This window comes from Mesitornis unicolor, unplaced genomic scaffold, assembly GCF_000695765.1.
Source record: "Mesitornis unicolor isolate BGI_N332 unplaced genomic scaffold, ASM69576v1 scaffold19089, whole genome shotgun sequence".
NCBI lineage: Eukaryota > Metazoa > Chordata > Aves > Mesitornithiformes > Mesitornithidae > Mesitornis > Mesitornis unicolor.
In genome coordinates, this window is record NW_010206772.1 from 38,705 (window position 1) to 60,267 (window position 21,563).

Consider the following 21,563-nt stretch of genomic DNA (forward strand, 5'->3'; position numbering starts at 1 on the left):
TGGTGAAGGAGGCTGCTGTCTATGATTTCTGCGACCTCATTTTTGGCAGGAGGTGTTTAGTGGGCACTGCCAGGGACTGAAGTAATAGAAAGGCTGATATCATAGTTAAGGGATTTGAATGTGATCAGTGTGAGCAATAAGCCTTGTGAATTAGATTTTATCTCTGTCTATGTCAGAGGGTCCTTATTTGATTTTGGGCAAGCCAGTAATATCAGTATGTTCAAGCAAGCATCAATGTTCACACTGTATGTGTTCAGCTAGGGACACCTGAATCTAGAGGTGCAAGAATGCAGAGCTCTTTCAGCTGCAAGTGAAGGCTGAGGGCTGTGACTGGTACATTATATTAGTCTAAAAATGCCAAATGCCCCAGAAAATCAGACCAGTGGTTGCATTGAGTCAAATATTTAAAGTTAGTGGGTGATCTTCATAGCCTTAACCCTGTTTCCGTGCCTCTGTTCCTCCAGTGTAAAATGGGAGTGACACCACTACCTACTTTACAGGAAAATAATAAAGATTATTTGCTCCTGACTGCTGCATCCCAACTTCTGTCTTTCTCACTCTTCTTCTATTCAATCTCCACCTCTTTTCCTGGATTCTATTCCCACTTCTGTTTCTCTTCTGAGTTTTCAACTTGTCTCACTCCTCATGCCTCTGATTTCCCAGGATGATGTTTGCTTCTCTTTTACCTTGCTGACTGGTAATAAAAAGAGATCCCTGGGATCCCCTGGGTTTAACTACTATTTCTGACACCCTCAAATTATTAGCAGCCAGAGGCAGCAACTGTAGAAGGGGCTGGAGCACAGCCAGCTTATATGGATACTTCTGAGAATAAAGCTGTGAGGCACTGGGTAATCTCTGCTCTACATGGGTAAACAGTGGTTAACTCGGCTTACATTTCATTTTTCCCACAGAGCTTCATCACTTGGCCAGGTCCTTCTCTTATCTTCACAGGAACTGTGAAGGCACATTCCACGGCCGTAAGGCAACCCAGACACAAGGAGAGCTCAGGTGCCAAGGTCTTTCCCCACAGCACGATGCTCAGCAGACTGCGTGCCAGGAGACTTGACCAGGGGGGTGCCTTGAACTGCTCCAGCAAAGAAACAAGGTGTTCACACGTTCAACTTGGCTACAATGATATTGCCTCTGAATTCACACTGGGAAGGACTTTAAAAAAAACCCTAATTGCATTTCCTGGGAAGAATGTAGATGCTCTAAAGAGCAGAGGCTATGAGATGCTTAGATCAGACTCCCGAAATACAGCAAGCAGAAAACTGCTTCACAGTCCAGACTCAATAAAACATTAAGGATCCTATCCACAATTTTGCCCCTTAAGTTGAAACCCATAAGAATCTAACAGTGTAAATTCTCTGTTGCACATGGGTCTGGGTTTCTAAGTGTGGCTTTGGATCTCACCTTCCATTCCTGGCACAGTAAATGTTATGGAGCCATTCCCTGAGAAAAGGAGGCAGGACCAATCCTTGTCACCTCCATACTCCTCCATCTGCAGGGGAGATGGTTTTATTGAGGATCATGTGTATTTGGATTAAAAGTGAGCTATAAAACATTTACTGGACACTAGTCAGAAAAAAAAAAGAGTAAGTGGTATTTGTACTGGATTTGTTTCTAAAATGCAATTTAAAAAATCCAATCAGATGAAGTTTTGAAGCATTTGCTGTTGATTTCATTTAAGCTCTCAATCCATGTTTAGTTTACTTTTTCTTGTTTTTTAAATGTATCTTAGTACCTCAGCTAATAATAACGCAAGGAAGAAACAGGAAAAATCTATTAACTGATGAATGTCTGTGATGGTGTTTGTGCTGACGCAGTTCAGCTGGAGCCTTGCTGCTCTTTCAAACGATTTTTGAAAAGACCAAGTAAGGAAAATTCTCCAGACTATGCTGACAATAAGCCCCAGTTCTTTTCTGGCAAAAGCATTGCCTCAGTTTAATACCAAATCTGCATGAAGATCTTTTATATTTATCTCAGGAAAAACTAAAAAAGAAAATTCTATTAAGTACACAGATTGGAATAAAATGAATAATATTTGCCATGGTATTTGAAAAAGGTGATTTCTTATCGGGGAATCACAGATGGTATCAATGTATCTGTCATAAATTAATATCTGTTAAAATATTATTTACTTTATTGTATGATATCTCTGTAATGGCTTTTCCGAACTTTCTGTTTTTAAAATGGATTGCATAAAAACAATACCATGTCTCTGTGTTTCACTTCCAGTCACAAGGCATGCACAGAGATAATTGTTTGCATAGAATTAAGCTTTGGAAGATAAATCCATGAGCTCCAAAGAATCTTTTAAATAACCAAGACGGTTTATCAGTTTTATGTTTAAGTACCACATTTAAAATCAATAGATGAAACAACTTACATAAAATTCAAATAGCAGAGGGTTGTAAATTTATTGCTATTATGGAACAAACAGGAAAATCATGATATGCGTGTCTGCCTCACTGCTTATGACCACTAGGAATCAGACCACATTTTATAGCACTAGTCTCCCTTTTTTCAATGTAAATGTTCTAACAGATAAGGTTCCATGTAAAACAACAAAAATTTAATGATAATGCATTTGTTTTTTTCTGTGTTTGACTTTCATCTACGCATTCAAATCTCCAAATAAAAATCTTACCACAAAGTTTAGTCTGGAAGGCAGAGGTCAGTGTTTCAATCTGACTAAAATTAGCAACCAGAAACACATGCTCTTCATGCGGTTCACTCCCAATGGACTTCAGCGTGTTCATATCTACTCTTCCCACTCCAATGGCAAAAATCAGGATACCCGAGTTCCGAGCTTTAGCAGCAATCTCTGCCACTGGATCCTGAGGTCTCCCATCTGTCACTATCATGATAATTCGGGGCACATTCTGCTTCAGAGGTCGAGCTCCTTCTGACTCTGAAAACGCAATGTTCACTGCATACTGAATAGCCAGTCCAGTCATGGTGCCGGTCGCCAGGTGCATCATCCTCTTCACTGCTCTTTCAATATCCTGCTTCCTCCTGAACGTCTTCAGGGAGAACTCCTGCTTGACTGTGCTGCCGTACTGGATCAGACCTACTCGAGTGGCATCAGGACTGATGTCCAGAAACTGCAAGATGGTTAAAATGAACTCCTTCACTTTCTCAAAGTCATAAGGACGTACACTGCGAGAGCTGTCAATGATGAAGACGAGGTCCAGACGTTTGCTGTTGCAAGTATTTTCTGGAAGGCAAAAGGCAAACAAAAATACAAGAATTTCAAAATGTGAATGGGTTCAGGTTGACCTGATGTTTCAAACATGCTGTCTAAACAAATTTCCTGTCAAGTGCTGGGAAAATACAGGAAAAATAGGAGATGCCAGAACTAAGGCTACTTGGGCAATATAAATTTTTCCTCTGGTAAATAACAAAAGCTTCCTGTTACATGATCAGTGTATATACATATATATATATTTATTATTATTATTTTGTGAGGTCAGTGCCCAGAATGCCTAATGACAGTGGAATGGGTAGATACTTGTGTCATACTGTTTTGTCATTGTTGTTGAGATTTTGACCTCATACGCCACAGAGGATGGAAACCCTCTCTGAATTACATAGTTACTACTTGAGTGGAGTCCACTATGATGCTTTTCGTGGCAGAGCCCGAGCATTTAGAAATCTAACACTCCAATGAGACAGGGTGGTTATCAGTCCTCCTTCCCAAACAGGGAAACAACACAAAGAAATTCAGGGCAAAAGCATTTGTTAAATCCAGTGACAGATATGAGACGTGAAATGATAGGTCTTTCAGGGAACTTGACATTAAGCAGCACTTTGCATGTACAAAATACAGCTCTCAATCACATCAACTGCAGCTGTGACTGCTCAGCACTTCTGCAAATCAAACCCCATGATTTCAAACGCATAATTAATGGCCATCTGGGAAAAGTCTTGTCTATTGGACCAGCTCAGCATCACACAGAAATTCTGTGGCTGCATCAGAGAGAAAATCCTCTTGTCTACAGTGGCACTCAACTTGGCCAAAAGACCACTCATACACTTCCTGAAATCTTCTGTCTCAGCCGTCAACAGTCTTTTTTTCCAAGAGTCACTGAAGCAGAAATACCACTGGGTATGACTATATTTGACAATTGCACAGGCAAGCAGGCCAAGCTGTCATGGATAACAGCAGAAGTGAAGGCTGGCTGCCTTCCGGGCATGCTTTCTGGGACTCTGGGTACATCCTCTGGCTTCTCCTCAGGATCCATCTTTTTTGAATGAATATGAGACATATGCATGAGTTGTGTGATGAATGGACTGACCATTCGCAGAAAGCCAGCACATGGCAGGCTTAAGGCAAGCAGGGGAGGTGAGCCACCAGCCTCGCCACAGAAGGCAGCATACGGCAAAAGATTAAAAGGATTTTAAAGGGCTTAATGGGATGCTGGTGACAGCTTAAACTTTTTTATATTAACCACTTAAACTTTTTTACATTATCTACTTTTGACTGCTGTCAGAGGCAGGACACTGGGTTAAACAGACCCATGGCTTCAATTAGTTTGTCTGCTTATGTTCTTAAATTCCTGTGGCTATGAATAAAACTGTGAGGTAGCTAGTTCCCCATTTGTCTGCCTGACTTGAAAGATTACAGGTGGCAAGAACGCTCATCAAATGGCAGTGGTGTCCTTATTTTCCTCCCCTACTTCCCAACTCAATTCAGTTCCCAGTGCACTCTCATCCATCTTGTGCACTGAATGAGGCAAATGCTCGGTGGAAAAGGAGTATGTGACTGTATAATTGAAGGTCATGTCATACTGCACGAGTACAAGTGGGCCAATCAAAGACTCAATTGGAAAAACATCTGTCTGTAGGCAAGCCTTTACACGGGTTCACTTGTGACTGCTGATGAATGCTGGCCATGTACTTCTGCCAAGGGAAGGGGTGAGAAAGATGCCTGTTTTCACTTGGTAACTCAGAGGCCTCTTTCACAGATTACCAAGAACATTTGTGGGCATAGAATAAAAATGCTCTCTGATGACAATAAAAATGACAGCATGGATTTATTCATGAGCAGTCTACAGTATGGCTTTATTCATAAACGTAGGAATATGCTTGGGTTGCTTATTCTTCCAGAATCAGCGGATGCTGAATGCAAGCCAAATTAGGCAGAAACAAGATTCCAGTTCTAATGGCATACAGATATCCTGACATATTAACTATTTTCCGTGTTACTATCCTAGAAGCATATCTAATTATTAATTATTTTACTAATATAACATGAAACATTCCAGCAAAGTTGTAATACAAAGATAGCACTAAGATATGATTTGCGGGAACAGAGTAAGGTAAAAGAAAGATAATTACAGGAAAAGAAGGCTAAGAATAAGTGTGTGTATACCAGGGGAAGGACAGAGGAGGGTGAAATGACTGCTATTTTATTTCCCTTAAAACAAGTCAAAACTAGAGCCATGGTGCTGAATCCTTTGAATATAGATTTGGACCCCAGTCTGAAGAGAACTATGTATTTTGAACACAGGCATTAATCTTGGTGGGAAAAAACCTGGACTGCATTAGCAGATAATACTACCAGAAAAACACCCCATTGTGCTAAATTACTTAAGAAAAACTTATCGGTCTGAATGCAATACAGTATGTTTCAAAACTACTTTCATTAGCAAAATTATATCTACAGAAATACCAAACACTTCCAAATTAAGATGTATTTAAAATCTTTATCTCCTGACTTGGTGGGAATTTTTAATAGTCTTGTAATTATTAAAGTTGATTTAGCTGAGATGGTCTCCATGAAAAATAAAACTTAGCACTTTTATTAAGCAAAACTCCAGCTCGGAGGTATTTTGAGGAGTGGTAATCAGTAATGGCTAACAGATCTGAACACTCGTCCCCTCAGATAAACTCTCAGTGATACCTTTTTAGCAGTTGCATGCTTTTGCACTTGCCCTGTAAACTATAACCTTACTATAACTCTTATCAGCTCTCATTTTAAACAGGGAACTTTCTCACAACTTTGGCAAACATACCTCATACCCTTTCATTCTTCTTACGAAAAGTGACACATTCATTGAAAAGAGCTACTCATCCATAAACCTGCTTCTAAGTCAGCAGAGGTTTTGTATTGCCAACACAAAAGTTAAAAAAACCCTCAGCATTAGTTGTGTTATCAAAAGGCATGGCACAGACAGGGCATGCAGGACAAGAACAGATAAGGTAAGGGAAAGGAAGGTCAAGTCATAGTAACTATGTTCTCCTCCTTCATTCAATATCCAGTTTGTCTGTAAGTGACAGTGATGTCACCTTCAAAAAATTAACAATGCAAGGAAATTTCAGTACTCCCTGGGAAGAATCCAGCTGGGATCCAATTAGTGAGAGATACATAAATCAAAACTTAAAAAAATACTTCACACTGAGCATCTTCATTTCCTCTAAAGCTAAATGTTCTATTAAACTATTTCCTCTGATCCCTGCAGGTTTCCTTCTGCTCCTTTCTCAAAGCTGATTATGCTCAGTCCTGAATCCCTACTTTGGCTTTGATGAAGCTCACACTGCCTTGACTTTGCTCACCCATCCAGGGTCTCCGAGAGTGCGTTTGTACCCTCTAAGCTTATTTCTAACTAATGTTACATTGCCTTAATGTAACTGAAGCAGTGCCAGGGAGTTTTCCTGGACATTGGAATTCACTCTTTTAGGCTGTGAAATCATTATATTAGTCCCTGGTATTGTTTGTCCTAGGACAATGAACATTTTCTCACACAATCCTCAAGCATGACATGAAGAGTAGCATAAGTCAGGGACCCATCCTAATACGCAATGTGGATGCAGCCGCTCTGTAAGCTCCGGGTATTCAGTAGTACAGAAGCAGTTGTTTTATACTGCTGGTCTCAGTGCCAGAGAGCAGCCTAAGATACAAGCTAAGCTCGGGGGCCAGCTGGCCTGCAGCCACAGTATTAAACTCACCTTCCCACTAAAACAGTGGCTGTATGCAAGCTGCCTGCTGGGAATAATCCCTGTCCCCCTGTAGCCTCTGAACCACGCACAGCGATTTCTGGCGAGTGCTAATCACTAAGGGCCAGAGACAGTTCCACCAATTTAACAGCAACAATAACGGAGGAGTCTCAGTGCCCAGAATGTCCCCTGGCACTGTTTAATTTCCTCAAACATTTCCATTTTGGGATATTCAAACTGAACACATTCAAAGGACACAAGTTTTATATCACAGAATCACAGAATCACAGAACGTTAGGGATTGGAAGGGACCTCAAAAGATCATCTAGTCCAATCCCCCTGCTGGAGCAGGAACACCTAGATGAGGTTGCACAGGAAGGCGTCCAGGCGGGTTTTGAATGTCTCCAGAGAAGGAGACTCCACAACCTCTCTGGGCAGCCTGTTCCAGTGCTCTGTTACCCTCACTGAGAAGAAGTTTCTTCTCAAATTTAAGTGGAACCTCCTGTGTTCCAGCTTGTGCCCATTACCTCTTGTCTTATCATTGTTTGTCACTGAGAAGAGCCTGGCTCCATCCTCGTGACACTCACCCTTTATGGTGATATTTCAAAAGTTTTTGCAAGCCAGCTCCCTTGAAAAGACTGATTGTTTAAAAATGAGTTATTTCCTATTGTTGTCCTATGTCTTTATGACTCCTTAATACTTATTTTTAATCTGGACATTACTTATTTGATTATGTAGGTCTTTATCCTAATACATGAGAATAGATAAATGTTAAAGCTATTGCTGTATGCAAAGCAAAGGATTTGGTAAATACTACAGCAAAGTCGAGACATTCAATCAGTAATTTGTAACAAGTAAATACTGTTACCATGAAGATTTTTGTTATAGAGTAACACAATTGAAGCAAAAAGGAAGGATGAGATCACTTACAAGAAAATGAGATCACAGAAAAATTATTGCCTGAGCAGGTAATGCATTAATGGCAATTTTAAGACTCAATATATTGTGTTTCTTAGCTCACTCCACAGTAACATATATACACAAAATTACATGTCCTGTGACATTGCCAGCAATAACACCAGATTTATTTTTAGATTTTATCTTTGAGTAACAGAACAAAAGTCTTTCAGAATTAAATAAAAGAGCAGAAATCTATTGTCCCAGCTAGCACATTACAAAACATCTTCCTAAATTTCTCTTCTTTCTTGGCCGTTTTATTTTTTTTTCTCTAGCCCTCAACCTTACTTCTTTACAACTTCTTTCTTTATAAATCTTGGTATAACTCCTACCAAGTTTGTCTTAAAGTGCATGAACTTGCTGGGTGTCAAACATTTGTTCTTGAAGTCCAGAATTCTGGTTTTCCCTAGCAAAGCCAGAAAAATTGGGTTTGACAGGTTCTCAGGTACTTCCAGAAGATTCTCAGTTCATCAAGGTTTAATCTTCTTGCCATACAATCATCAAAGTAAAGAATATTCAAATTTGCAGTTATTTCATAAATATACCAAAAGCAAAATGCTCTAATGGGAAGAAAGACTCATCTATGTATTACCTACACACACCTTCTAGGAAACTGCAGTAGCTTCATTTACAAAGACGAAGCACAAAGTACATAGCAGTTAATGTAACGTTGTTCTTGTTCAGAAAACACATTTGGTGGTTGTTGCCAAGAGTAAACACAGAATAGCAGTAATTCCGCAGACTTCTTGGCTCTAGTAAGACTTTTTGTGTAAGTTAACCTCCACTCCTTTCTTTTTTTCTCATTTTAATTTAAAGAAGGGCAAAGGATGGTATGGTACATTTCAGATATAATCATACCTCGTTCCTGAAGTAAACTTTGGAAACTGCTCCGTACCCCTTTCCTGGCATGCACACGTGCTGCACTCTGTCCTGCAGGTGACTCCACCTCTTAACCTGCTCTTGTACAGACCTGGGGTCCAAGATGAGCCCCTGTACTCCCTGGCCCCATCCTTGCTCTGAGCCTCTCCCCAAACTCACAGGCCTCTGGTTCTAACCCAAAGATTCATTAGGAGTTTGGCAGCTCACCCATTCCTCCTTACAAATTTCTTCATCTGGGAACACTCTCTAAATCCAACACAGCCTCCAGACATTTCTTTATTGTCTCTTACAAAATCTTTTCTCAACTTCCAAAATTTCTGGGAGAACCGTACAGTAGTGGGCTCTTGTCCACAGACTTTCCTTTCCTTCTACACGCAAATGCTTCATTATCAGTCACTGTGGAAGGGTCCATTACCTTGGTCTCATTTCACCCCACTATTTATATTCTCTTCTTGTTATCATTTCCAAAATAACACCGTCATTATTAATATAAAGTCTCTCTAATTCCAGAGTCACAAAACTGACTCCTAGTCTTCATTTCTTTACTGAGACTGGTGCTGTTTCTGGCATGAAGCTAAAGTAGAGTATAGGGATAATCTCCCTGTTTCTTAGTTCCTTTGCATATTTTAGCTGTTCTGAGAAGGAAACTGCTGGGGTCAAACCTTTTGTCATGGTCAGGAGGACTAGGGAGTGGGTTGCTCTCTCAGGGAACACCTGGATGAAGCATCCTGATATCCTCATGCCAGTCCCAGCAGCATCAATATCTACCCACCACTTCCTAACAGAAATAAATGTTATGTGCTCTCAGCTGAGCACAGCTCACATGAGAGGAGAGGAATTCATTTTCTGAGCCATAATGGAGAAGCCTCATAGTACACACAGTTAACACTACTTTGGATTCAGGTCCCGGAGGCAGCCTGGAGGCACTTACTCTGCCTGTGACTCTGTCCCTGCACACATCTGTAAAATAGCAAATCACAACCAACACATACAAAAAAAGGTGGTTGCATGGGAGAAGATGATCTTCGCATCTTTTCACTTGAAGATCTGAAACTCCTATCTTGGCTGAGCTGCCTGGGGCACTGTTGGAAGGACACAGAAATTACTGCTGAAGGAACGGAGAGAAAAAGTAAATTGCTGTTAATAGTAGAGAAGACCTAGTGAAAAAAATGTGACCTTAATGAGTTTGTGCTGTTCTCCTTTCAGGACATTAGCTTAGTGTTTTAAAAACTCCTATCCATCCTTTTTTTTAAAGCCACCCATGTCTTTGTTTACGGGGAAAGCTGTTAGCAACCTCAACATTACTCACTGATCAGCTGACCTGAAACCACATATTTCTATCCATCAGTAACAGTCTAAGTATTAGACTCTTTTCCAGAATAGTTTCAGAAACAGCACCACAGCATAGTGCCTTATACCATTTTGCCTTGCCTCTCCAAAATGCATGCCCACTGGCGAACCATTAGTCCTACCACTTCAGCAGTTCTTAAATAAGTAGATGGTCTCTTCCAGCTTCCAAAGCAACTTAAAGAGCATGTCCCTCTTAATTCACAAGTGTTTGATTATCCACTCATGCCTACAAAATGAGCTGTTCCTTAGGTTCTGCAAATGCTGTTTCCAGGATTTTCCAAGTTGATTTTGCACATGTGTTCTTTTTCAATTATTGAGCTAAAGTACGCTCAGTGAAGCCAAGCCTGATCTTCCTTTAAGACAAAGCAGACAGAGGAGGCTTTGAGCTCTTTGAGAATCTACACATAAAAAAAGAATTTGTCATTTTACTCAGTGAATTATTGTCAAGGCAAACTCTTTTGCAAACAGAAATGATATTTCACAGTAATTTGTGGGGGTTGTAACAAACAATTTCAGAAATACAAAGAGCATTTGCAGTTTAGTAAATGACTTGGGTTTTTTCTGTAGCAGCAGATACTCTTTTCTCCTTGTGGAAACTTACAAATCACTTTACAAAAAAAAGGAAAAAGGGAAAGATAAAAAGGATAAAAAGATAAAAGAAAACAAAACAAAGATAAAAGACAGGAAGGAGGGAAAAGGAAAGGCCTTGTTAGAGGAAATACTTAAACATTAAAGAAATACAAGAAAATTTCTTGTGCTGCTAGAAATAGAATTATATCCCATATAACATTAATTACTTAACTGCCCTTTAAACAGCTTAAAAGTGAATGCTATTTTGACACATGACTTGAAAATTAATAATGAATACTAAATACAATAGTTGGCAAGCATAATGTTGTTATGTGGTTAAAAATGGCTAACACAGACCAAAATCCAGACTTTCTGATCTCCATGATAATTGGCTGCAGATGAGCATGCTCAGAATAGAACACAAATCCCTGGGGTCTGTCATGGTCCAAGCTTGCCCTCATGGCTCAGTAGTTGGGCCTGCTTAAAGGATAACAGCTTCTGCAGGGAACAACTGCTTGGTCGGGGATGCCATCACCCTTCAGGTCTCACGTCCTGAGACTCCAGGACCCCTGTTAGGGGCTGGTGAGGCACAGCCTCTGCACAAGCCAGGCTACCAAGCCTCAGAGCTGCACAGAGAGGGTCTCCCACTGCAAACAAACCCCGAAAACCTGAAAGAGTAGGGAGGTCTGAGGAAACGCAACCTTCCTGCTACTGCTTTAGACCTCAGCCACGTAGATAATGGACAACAGCTACTGCAGGGTAGAGGCCGACAGCTGAGAAATTACAATGAATGGAGTTTCAAGACTTGGTGTAAAGTCCATGGAGACCTCTCAGCTATTGAGACAATCACTACTGAGAAGCAAAGCATGCAATTGCTAATAATGCCTTGAGGCACAGTGATTTAAGAGGTACCTGAACACATTAGAAGAAGAAAACAGGTCATTTCACAGACTGTAAAATGCTTTTTGCTCCTCTCTTTCCAAAAATAACACATCTTTGTATGGCAATTTTATGTTTTGATTAGAGAGAGTCTAAATGGATACATATTTGATTACTTTGTATCATTATAAAATTTTGGTTAAGATTTTGCTTATATTTTAACTAAATATGTCATAATTCAAAAGCCGTGATTTACATCATCTTCCTACCTTTATCTATTGCCTGGAATAGTTTTGATCTCCCAAATACTATACCAGCATATTATGTCAAACACATGATGTAGTTATCATGACTCAATTCTTCACTTGCAAATGCACACTTCCGTTTCAGTGAGTCTGCTTAACATGTTTGAGAACGAAAAAAATTTGGCAGAGTTGTATTTATGTGAAGAAATAACATACACACATACATATATGCTGAGGCCGTGAATGAGTTTCTTACAGCAGTTATTGTCCCATGGTGTTTCAGCAGTCCACATTAGCAATATTTAGAGATCTCTGGCCAGCTTGTAGTGTATAAATGTACAATGAATTCAACTAAAACTAAACAGAAATCTTATTTGCATTCCACAGAAGCATCACGGACCAGACTCACTTTTGTCACATATTTTCCCCTCTGATTTGTGGCTAAAATTTAACCAAGAATTGTTAATCTGATAATGTTCTTGAGCCCCACATATGCACAAGTTTAAGAACTGAGTGGGATATAAGAATGCTTGGAATAATTTTAACTGACTCTGGCGAGTGATTCATAAATTTAGTGAGCGCTCTATGCACTTCATATTATGTCCCTTCATATTATCAGTGGAATCATATCTATACAATCAAGAGATAAATCACTACATATTTTGTTGCAAAATATAATTTAACACAGACAGGGATGTTTGCATTTAGCAGCAGTTTCTACTGAACAGGAGCCAAGTACATTTCCTTCTTGGCCTCCTTTCCCCTCTTCGTTTCAATTTTGCGCAGTATCAGTTAACCTCTTGTAGTTTCTTTCTTCTGGTATCATGTAGTATCTAAAGAAATGCCCACTAAATTAGCTTTTCTCCTCACATAAATAGTTATTTTCAAAACCAGGTAGGTGCATGATTTATGTTCCTGCGGAACAGAAGTAATGTTACTGCTCAGAATATTATTCTACAGCTCATTCAATTATTCCTATGCATCCACTTCAGAGCTCTCCAAAGAAATATGCCTATGTGACATGAAACATGTGCCTACTTTACAAGGCCAGAGTTCACTGAGAAGAAAAAAAAAAACACAACAAAAACAAACAACAAAAAACCCCAACCTTTGTGTTTTTTCCAGTGTTGAAATTTTGCTCTGCTTTGTTTTATAATAAGTGATTAAAAGGCAGTAGGACATAAGTTCCAAATCCGCTCCACAAAAAAACCCCACATCAAACACCAAAAAAGCTGTGTCTTACAAGGACGGGGTACGGGTCACTTCTGAACATGGAAACTGCTGAAAGGTGCTGTGGACCTCTGGCCATGGCCCTGAAATCACAGTATGGAAACCACCACAGCTCTTCATCAGTCTGTTTAGGCACAAAGTCCCTTTCAGTCATATCCAAAGGGAATTAGCTAATGTAGCAGACATAATTTTATCTTTAAAACCATGTAGGAAATATAATTCCATTACTGTTTTTCTCAAGGATCCCAAAAGCAATGATAAGCTGGCAAACTGTGCTTTCAGGGATCTGTGTGTAATCTAATGGAGCAGCTGCGCTCAGCAGGATCGATGATTTTGTCAGAGAGCTAAGTAAAAACTCTTCAGAGCTTTGTTAAGGCCTTTAAAAGAGAAGATTCTAAAACAAAAGATTAATTTCCTTTAAGGAATTAGTATAAGGCCAAAGATCCAATATTCAGGATCAAATTACTGATGAGAGAAAGAGAGGGCAAAATTTATTTCATATGTCGGGTAAGGGCAGAAACAACTACACTCTGCTACAAGAAAGAAAAATGGACCACCCTATTTCTTTCTGTTTTTTTCACAATATCTTGCAGGACTATGGAAATGATCCTTTAAAACATAAATACACCTACATTAAAACAATATTTTCCAGCAATCTAACACAAATTCTGTTATTACAAGAAATACCTGTATATTTTCTGTCTCTAAAACAAATACACATGTTCTACAATGAATATGCTCCAAGAAAGATTTAAGAAAATGTTAATAAATTTAATTAAACTGGCACAGTTGTCAAGTTTTAAATTATGTGAAGCTTGATTCGGTGTTTAAAGAAAGAAAAACCTGCAAAGCAGTTTGGTTTTCAAGGGCCACATAGAGGGAGTTCCAAAAACTTTATGTCCCATTGATTCTTGCACAAAAGATTGCAGATCTTTAATGGAAATTATTAGCTATAGCAATAATAATTTTAAACAACAATAAGTGATGCAAAGATTTGCCAAATTAGAACATCACACATTGAGGTTTGGCAGAAAGACTGGAGATAAGAACAACATAGAAAAGACATAGCTCATTCCTTCCGAAACCTTTGTTAAAAGGTATAGGCTATTGCGCTGACAAGGCAATTAAGAAATCTATGAAGTATTAGAGCATGGCTGGTAAAAAATTAAATCCTCCTAAAGCTGGATCCCAAAGTACTTTTATCTCTATGCAAACAATCCCACAAGATTTTTCCTCCATTCCATTTTGCTTGTTTACATTGCCAGTTTCCTGGAGCAAGGATTTCTCCTTCTGTGCATGGACACTACTGGTATTTTCCCAGTAAGGAGCTAGCACAGCAGTACACTTTCATTTTACAAATTAGTAAAAGGAAGAAAAAAGTAATAAAATTCTTTTAACACTACTAATATTTACATAGCATAATCCTTCATTTCAGTCCTAAAAACATAAAGACCTTCAGCTAAACAAAAATCCAACCTGAACTTTTATTACTTTTCCAGGTATCTATCTCTTGGTTCTCTGCAGCTGCATTGCTCACTTTTGCCTGCCAACCAAGTCCTTCCATAACAGCAGCAATTGTCATCGCCACCACTATTTATAATATACATTTCATATAGAATGGGTCAGCTTCTAATCCCTGTTAAATTGCTGTGATGTTATGAAGTCAATAGACTTCATGTCACTGAGATCATGGTTTGGCCCCGCTCTTTCTCATGTCATTTAAGGAACAGTACAGCTTTCCAGCAGAGTGGCACGCATTTCACACATTCTGTTCTTTACAGAGAGGCACGTTTTAGCCATGCCACTGTTTATATGCGCTGCTGAATTTGAAGCAGGTGACCTAATTTATTGTAACAGAACGCAAGGCCCAGGAGTCTGACTCCAAACTGCCACGTACTTTTACAGGCTGGACCAGAGAACGTCCCAAGTTTCTTGCATCATTTAATGTCTTGAAAAGGTTCTTTCAGCCAGAGCTGCCAGAATTGTCTGCATCCTGCATACACCAAACAGAATAAGGATCCAGAATTTTCCAAATGCAGGGACCACAAATCTCTTGACTTTTGAAAGAACAACTAATTTAATCTATACATTTTTATTTATATCAAGTATTAATTCTTTTGATACAGTTTCCACTGTTTAAAGTAAGAAAAAGAGGCTATAATAACAATTTTAAAAATCGCAGGGAAAGAAGGCAAGCTGAGAAACGTGACACCATTTACTTTCTCCACATAACACCTTGCTGTTGCATTCATTTTCTAGAAAGACAGGTAGTTTATTTCTTAAAGTAATAAGCTTGCTCTAGGGTATTTGCTGAAATATTCAGAAGAGGCTGCAATTTAAACACACTTTAGGATTTTAGAAAGTTGAGTGCCTTGTTGAGTAAGGTGTGAATGTGGCTATTTCTCTTTGCTGTTCCACATCCATGTTTTTTGATGGACCAGATCACCAGAGCTGTGGTTTTTACCTTCAATTGCAGAACCCCAAGTGTCTCAAGACCACATCTATTAGTTTTGAGAAAGATGAATAAGAAAGGAAAATGTGTTGTCATTTGGCTTAAACTTGATCTATAGGAATTGAAAACAAATGTTTTTAAGTTAACAAAGAACAGATTGTCATTTTATGGAATTTTACATATTTAAAGGTTTACGTTTTGTTTGGAGAAGAGTTTCACTGATAAAACTTGATGCTCCCCTCTCTGTCCCCCATTCTCCCATGTTCTGGCTTGCTTTCTTCTTTTTTCCCAGTACATCTGCAGGACATTTCACATTGCTCATGTTCACCTACGTTAGGTCACCTTTATGGGGGGGCAGGCCACTTAACATCTCTCAGTGACTGGAGAGATATGTCTGATTAGATCTACTGTGGATATGTATCACAAATCCCTAATGATGGTCCATCTCCAAACATGTTATGTTTTCATAATCTGGCAATTACTTTAAACAATGAGCAAAAGAAAATGATCCGACTCACAACTTGTTAGCAGACGAATAAATTGACCAGCAAACTGTTTGATGACATACAGGGAATGATTAACAAGAAAGAGTTGAACCTTATGTTTTAAACAGCCACAAGCTAAAACTGCTAGATCTTGTCCTCAGACTTTTGGCAAAAGAGGAAAAATGAGCTACTCATTATAAATAAAATTAACCTGACAAAATGAAGGGATTAACATCAAATAATGTTAATGATAAGACAAGGGGTAACGGGCACAAGCTGGAACACAGGAGGTTCCACTTAAATTTGAGAAGAAACTTCTTCTCAGTGAGGGTAACAGAGCACTGGAACAGGCTGCCCAGAGAGGTTGTGGAGTCTCCTTCACTGGAGACGTTCAAAACCCGCCTGGACGCCTTCCTGTGTAATATCATCTAGGTGTTCCTGCTCCGGCAGGGGGATTGGACTAGATGATCTTTTGAGGTCCCTTCCAATCCCTAACATTCTGTGATTCTGTAATGTAATGACAAGCCTTATTTCAATAGCCACCGATTTCCATTCAATCATCATTATGCACAGCACATACATATAGACAGCTGAAACTTGATGGCATGGCAAAAAGCAGCTTTGACAGAACTTCCATGGACCAATATGTATATTCTTTAAATAGTGAAAATAGGGTCTTTTTTCCAAGACAACAATGCTGTACCAAATATTTATTTCATACCACTTAGATAAAGTAGGTCTAGTACTCCAAAAGTAAACACCTTTTTTCAACAGCTGCTAACTGGTCAACGAACTTTCACATATTCCTGCTTGCAAATAGCAATCTCCTCTTTATTATAAACTAACTCAGCCAAGGTTTGGCCAGCTGCTCACGCCTTTTATCATTTGTATTTGAGAAGGCCTTTGGTAGTGGTGGTTGGGTTTTTTGATTTTTTTTTTTGTAACTTACCCAGTAGAGATTGTGAGTTGACATCCCTTCTTCGGGTGAAACGTGCTCCAGGGATATCTTTTGCTATGACAGGGAAAAGCAGGGTATGTCCAAATAGCAGAAAGCAGCATGCAATTATTTTCTTCATCTTCAAGAAACAGAAGGACATACAAAGATGTGAAACTGCAATAGAGGGGAGAAGGAGATGAGCTCTTTGATTACACAAAAATCCCATCACATACAAACGTGCAGATATACTGGCATGGAATAATACCTACACCTTCAAGAAAGAGTATCTACACAATGAAGTAGCAGTTAGGAGACCCTGCATAGGATTTATAAATAGTGTTAGTTGGAGCTTGTAGGTAACGTTTAAAATGTATTTACTTTTACAATCGTTCACAATAATTAAGTATTTTTAAACCAAGGAAAGGAACTTTGTTGCAGTCAGCCTCTCAGCATAAACAGGTTCAAGAACGACACAAATATATTTTCATTATACTCAGCAAGCACTCCATTGCATTTTTTTCAGTTTAATCATTTCTGTAGTCTGAGGGATACTTGCTTCAGAAAATCTCAGAGAATTAAAACAAGAGAATGGAACATATTCCAGAAACAGCAACTATAAATGAGAACTGGCAACAGCTCATGCCTCCTTTTCAGAGGACTGTCTGTGGTTGCTAGCATGAAGATAATAATGCAGAATTAATCTTGTTTACTCAAGGAGACTTCTAAGGACTGGCAATGAGCTTCCCATAGGCTATGAAGTAGTTTTGTTGTACAGAACAAATTAACAGGCAAGAGTCCTACACTAAGAGATTATTCCTGCCCAGGAGTTTGTTAAGGTGCCATCAAAAGCCATGACTGACTGCCCACAAACAAAAAGCTACGACTGACATGCTAAAGGCTCATCTTCTGGCCGTGTCTCCTGCTGATAGACTTCCTCAAGATGGTGGTTTTGTCTGTCTTCCCCCAAAACTTTACTGTGGGTTGTGAAGTGAGCATCTCACAGCAGACAGATTCAGCCTTGGAATCAGTGATATGATTGGTGAAGCTTAGTCAAGAGCTCCTCTAGGTGTGCAAGGAAACCCCCTTTCACAAGAAACTGTTCCACCTGCAACTGAGTGGAAACATTAAAAGCAGTGCAAATTTTAACAGTAACTCTTGGTTAAGTAACTTAGATGTTGGAAACAATTTTAACAGGGTCTTGATAAGCAGATAAAGCCACAGATCTGCACAGAAGACAACTGAATAACCCAGTTCAGAAAGATAATTGCTTTCTTTCCCACCATGAGGCAGAATATAAAATCCTGAGTAAATATTTCCTCTCTAATAAAGAGATTTTATGCGTTATTCTTCAGTTTGTCCCACATAACCATTACATATCGATCTATTTTCCTGTCTGTCAATCTGTTTTTCCATTTTTTTGTATCCTACTCATCATTCCCAAATGGGAACACAATGTTCTGGTGTATATGCCAGAAAACAAAATGAACTGCCTCTTTGCACTCAAAAATGGACCTCAAGTACATATGCCAGTTCTAGCACCAAGGTTTTAGAAACACAGAAGCCATGGTCAGAGACTTAAAGAGCGTAGAGAAATATGCCCCTTACAAGGCTGTCACAGGAACCAGGCACAAACAGTTTATTCAACAGGGCTATCTGGCTGTTACCTACTTATCCATGGCCTAACTTATCTCTCCTTCCTAACCATCCTAAACAGCTGCAATGATTGGTCTAATCTCCAAGTGAAGCCATTTCACCTCTTCCTGATGGCACGTTAAGGAAGAACCAAGGATGCTGTGCAGAGCACCTTCCCACCATATTGCTGAACCATCCAGTAGCAGCACGATGCCAAAGGAAACTGGGATGAAGACCAGCTCTGCAAAGTACCCCAAACTAAAGACTCTTACATTCTGGTACTTCACATATTTTATACCTTTGTAGTAATTTTTGATATTTGGTTGCAATTTCAAATTCACTGGGCTCTCAACTGTCCCCAAGCAACTTCAGAAATAAGAAAAGTATTACTGTGATTTTAAGTCTTTGAATTCTGTTAGGAAAATGTTTATATAGCATGCAAATATTGTATGATTAGCTGACCATATAAACTGAAATGCCTACATAATCATTCATTAGCCATCACTGAATTCTGAAACATATTAAGCAGTAAATTTTCAATTTTGACTGATTTTACCAGTCCCTTTGAAAAGTAAGGGTAGGGTACTAAAGAAACAAAAGCACTGACTAGCAGTGCCTAGTTTTCTGTAGATCTTTTTATTCAAACTGAACATAATTTCTGTTGCTCAATAGTATTCATTTTTTATTCAGAAACCTTATATCCTTAGATCTCAGTATCTTTGCCAGTCTGGTAACCAGAAAACAAGCTTATTTACAGTTCCACCAAAAATGATCCAATTCTCATTATAAAAAAAACCCAACTAAGCTATTATCAACACACTACTACCCTCACAAAGAGTATCTTAAAATATTGTTTCAGGAGATAGCAATGCTTAACAGAGGAGAGCTTTAGTTCCCTCATCTTACAAGTTCTGATATATAAGATAATCTAAAATAAAAACTAAAGTGAAATTGCATCTATTTTCAACGAGAAAAAAAAACAACAGAGTTCCCAAAGCCAAAGGCTGTGTATGTGATAACAGATGCCTCCGATCCAAGCCTGATGCCCTCCTTTCATCCACACTGAAAGCTTCTGTGCTGCTCTCCTGAGGTGATGACAGTCTGGACTTGTGTGTTTAGCTCTAGTTCCAGGTACACATTTGTGTCCACTGCTGCTTGCATTTTTACACGACCAGTTTGTATCATGGTTGCATGGCTTCCCCACATAAAGTCCTCTCACAGTTCTCTGCTTATTTTCTGGTTCTTCTGTGAAGTCCCCTGTCTTCACTCCAGCAGCTGGATGGTGTTTGTTGCACCACATTTGGTATTTAACACCTCATTCTCCCAGCAGGCAAAGCCGGGCTGCTGGCATAGCCCCTTGCAACCTCCCACTGCTGGCTAACCTTTGCTCTACCAGCTGAGAACATGTTCCCAAAGTACCCAACTTACAAACACGTATTTTTGTGGCTACTTGGAAAACATTTCAAGCACTTTGATTCCAGCTGTTGTAGCAGGAGTATTCAACATTATACCACTGGGAGCGAACTCCTGCTGCAGACCCAAGACAAAGTCACTGTATGAGAAACATCCCAAACAGCTCAAAAGCAAAAGTTACCAAGGTGTGGCAATCCATGAGGCTCAACAGAGTGAGGGCTGCTTGCAGTATCTGCAGCTGTCTTGAAGAAGTTTGGTACTAAGGAGGAGATTTTCCTAGAAGATGGCAAGTAAATAGACAGGCTCTCTTGTTCTTTTCAGGCTTCCTTTGCCCTCTAACTGGCTGCTAGTCAAAAGCTAACTTTTTCCATGGTGTTTTCTTATCAATTTTACCTGTGTTTGGTTAGCCATATACTTATGCAACAGAATAATTTTTCTGATGCACTGTTACGGATTTTCATGAACTACAGTGTAAGAACACTGAAAAATGAAATTGCAGCTTCATCTTTAAAATACCTATTTCCTTTGTTGGACCCAAGTCCATTTCTACCCTTTCAAATATCTTTCAATGGAAGTCTCCTCATAAGAGATTGATGTTTTGGACAGAGACACTACTGTATATTCAACGTCAGTGGTGATAAATCAATGACCTTCTCCATGGCATGGTGCATTGTATTAAGATTTGTCCTCTTCACTGTGATAACTTAAATAATGTCAACGGAGAAGAGATGCTCTGTGGCTCATGCAGAAGTCAGTGTCCTTCCATCTCTTACTCCACTTTAGAGAAATTTCTTTCACACAGAATTGAGAAACTTTTCCACTGGTCTGAAAGGCCATTTTTTTTTTTCATTTGAGTACCTTAAAAATGTACCTGTATTTGCTAGGCAGTTCATGCTGGAAAATAAATTGAAAAACCAGGGTAGTAATTTGTTTTAGCTCATGCCTCCTGCTTCTCTGAGTGGTCTCCTTCCTCATCTTGCAGCACAAGTTCTCTTCCAAGGCTAAATCAGAAACATGAACCACAGAAACCCCAATCTCTCCACCTTCTCCAGCTGCCACCAAAACTGGCACAATGCCCAGAAGGGAAAAATCTCAGCACTTACCTGGAACATTAATACCTTTAGTAATCGCAGATAACATCCCCTCTCTTGAACTCTGTACAATTTCTCATCATAGATAGGAAGGAAAGAGAAGACAAAAGAAGCACCAGGGGCAGCAGTTATTACCACTACAGCGGCTGCCTTCAGCTTTCCTTGTTTGATAGCTAAGAGACAGCCATTTACTTTCATTAAGCTGCCAGCAGATATAACTTCAGTGTTTTTAGGTTATACAGAACATAAACATGTAAAAGGGAAAACATTCTGAAGTTCTTTCAGCATTCCTTATTATCTACCCATTTTTAAGGTAACAGAAAACTGCAATCACATCAAAAGCTTTTACTGAAGTTAAAGGAACTGCAGGCGATCTATGTAAGACACTAAAATCAGAGCCTGTGTCCCCAGGTTAGGAAGCACAGTGAGTTACTTGGAAAACCAGTGAGCTCTTCTTACACGAAAGTCACAAAATATCTCATTCTTAATCCCATTACCTCA

General features: G+C 39.3%; 1 protein-coding gene across 1 annotated transcript in view; it reads right to left on the reverse strand.

Moving 5' to 3' along the window:
• MATN2 (matrilin 2) overlaps window positions 1-21,111 on the reverse strand; it is a gene marked incomplete at its 3' end in the record, with an annotated part of 56,504 nt that extends 35,393 nt beyond the window's left edge. Inside the window, 3 exon segments of the mRNA XM_010191902.1 lie at window positions 2,651-3,220; window positions 16,939-17,001; window positions 21,075-21,111. Of these exon segments, the coding sequence (XP_010190204.1) occupies window positions 2,651-3,220; window positions 16,939-17,001; window positions 21,075-21,111 (670 nt within the window).
• Window positions 21,112-21,563: the final 452 nt, after the last annotated feature.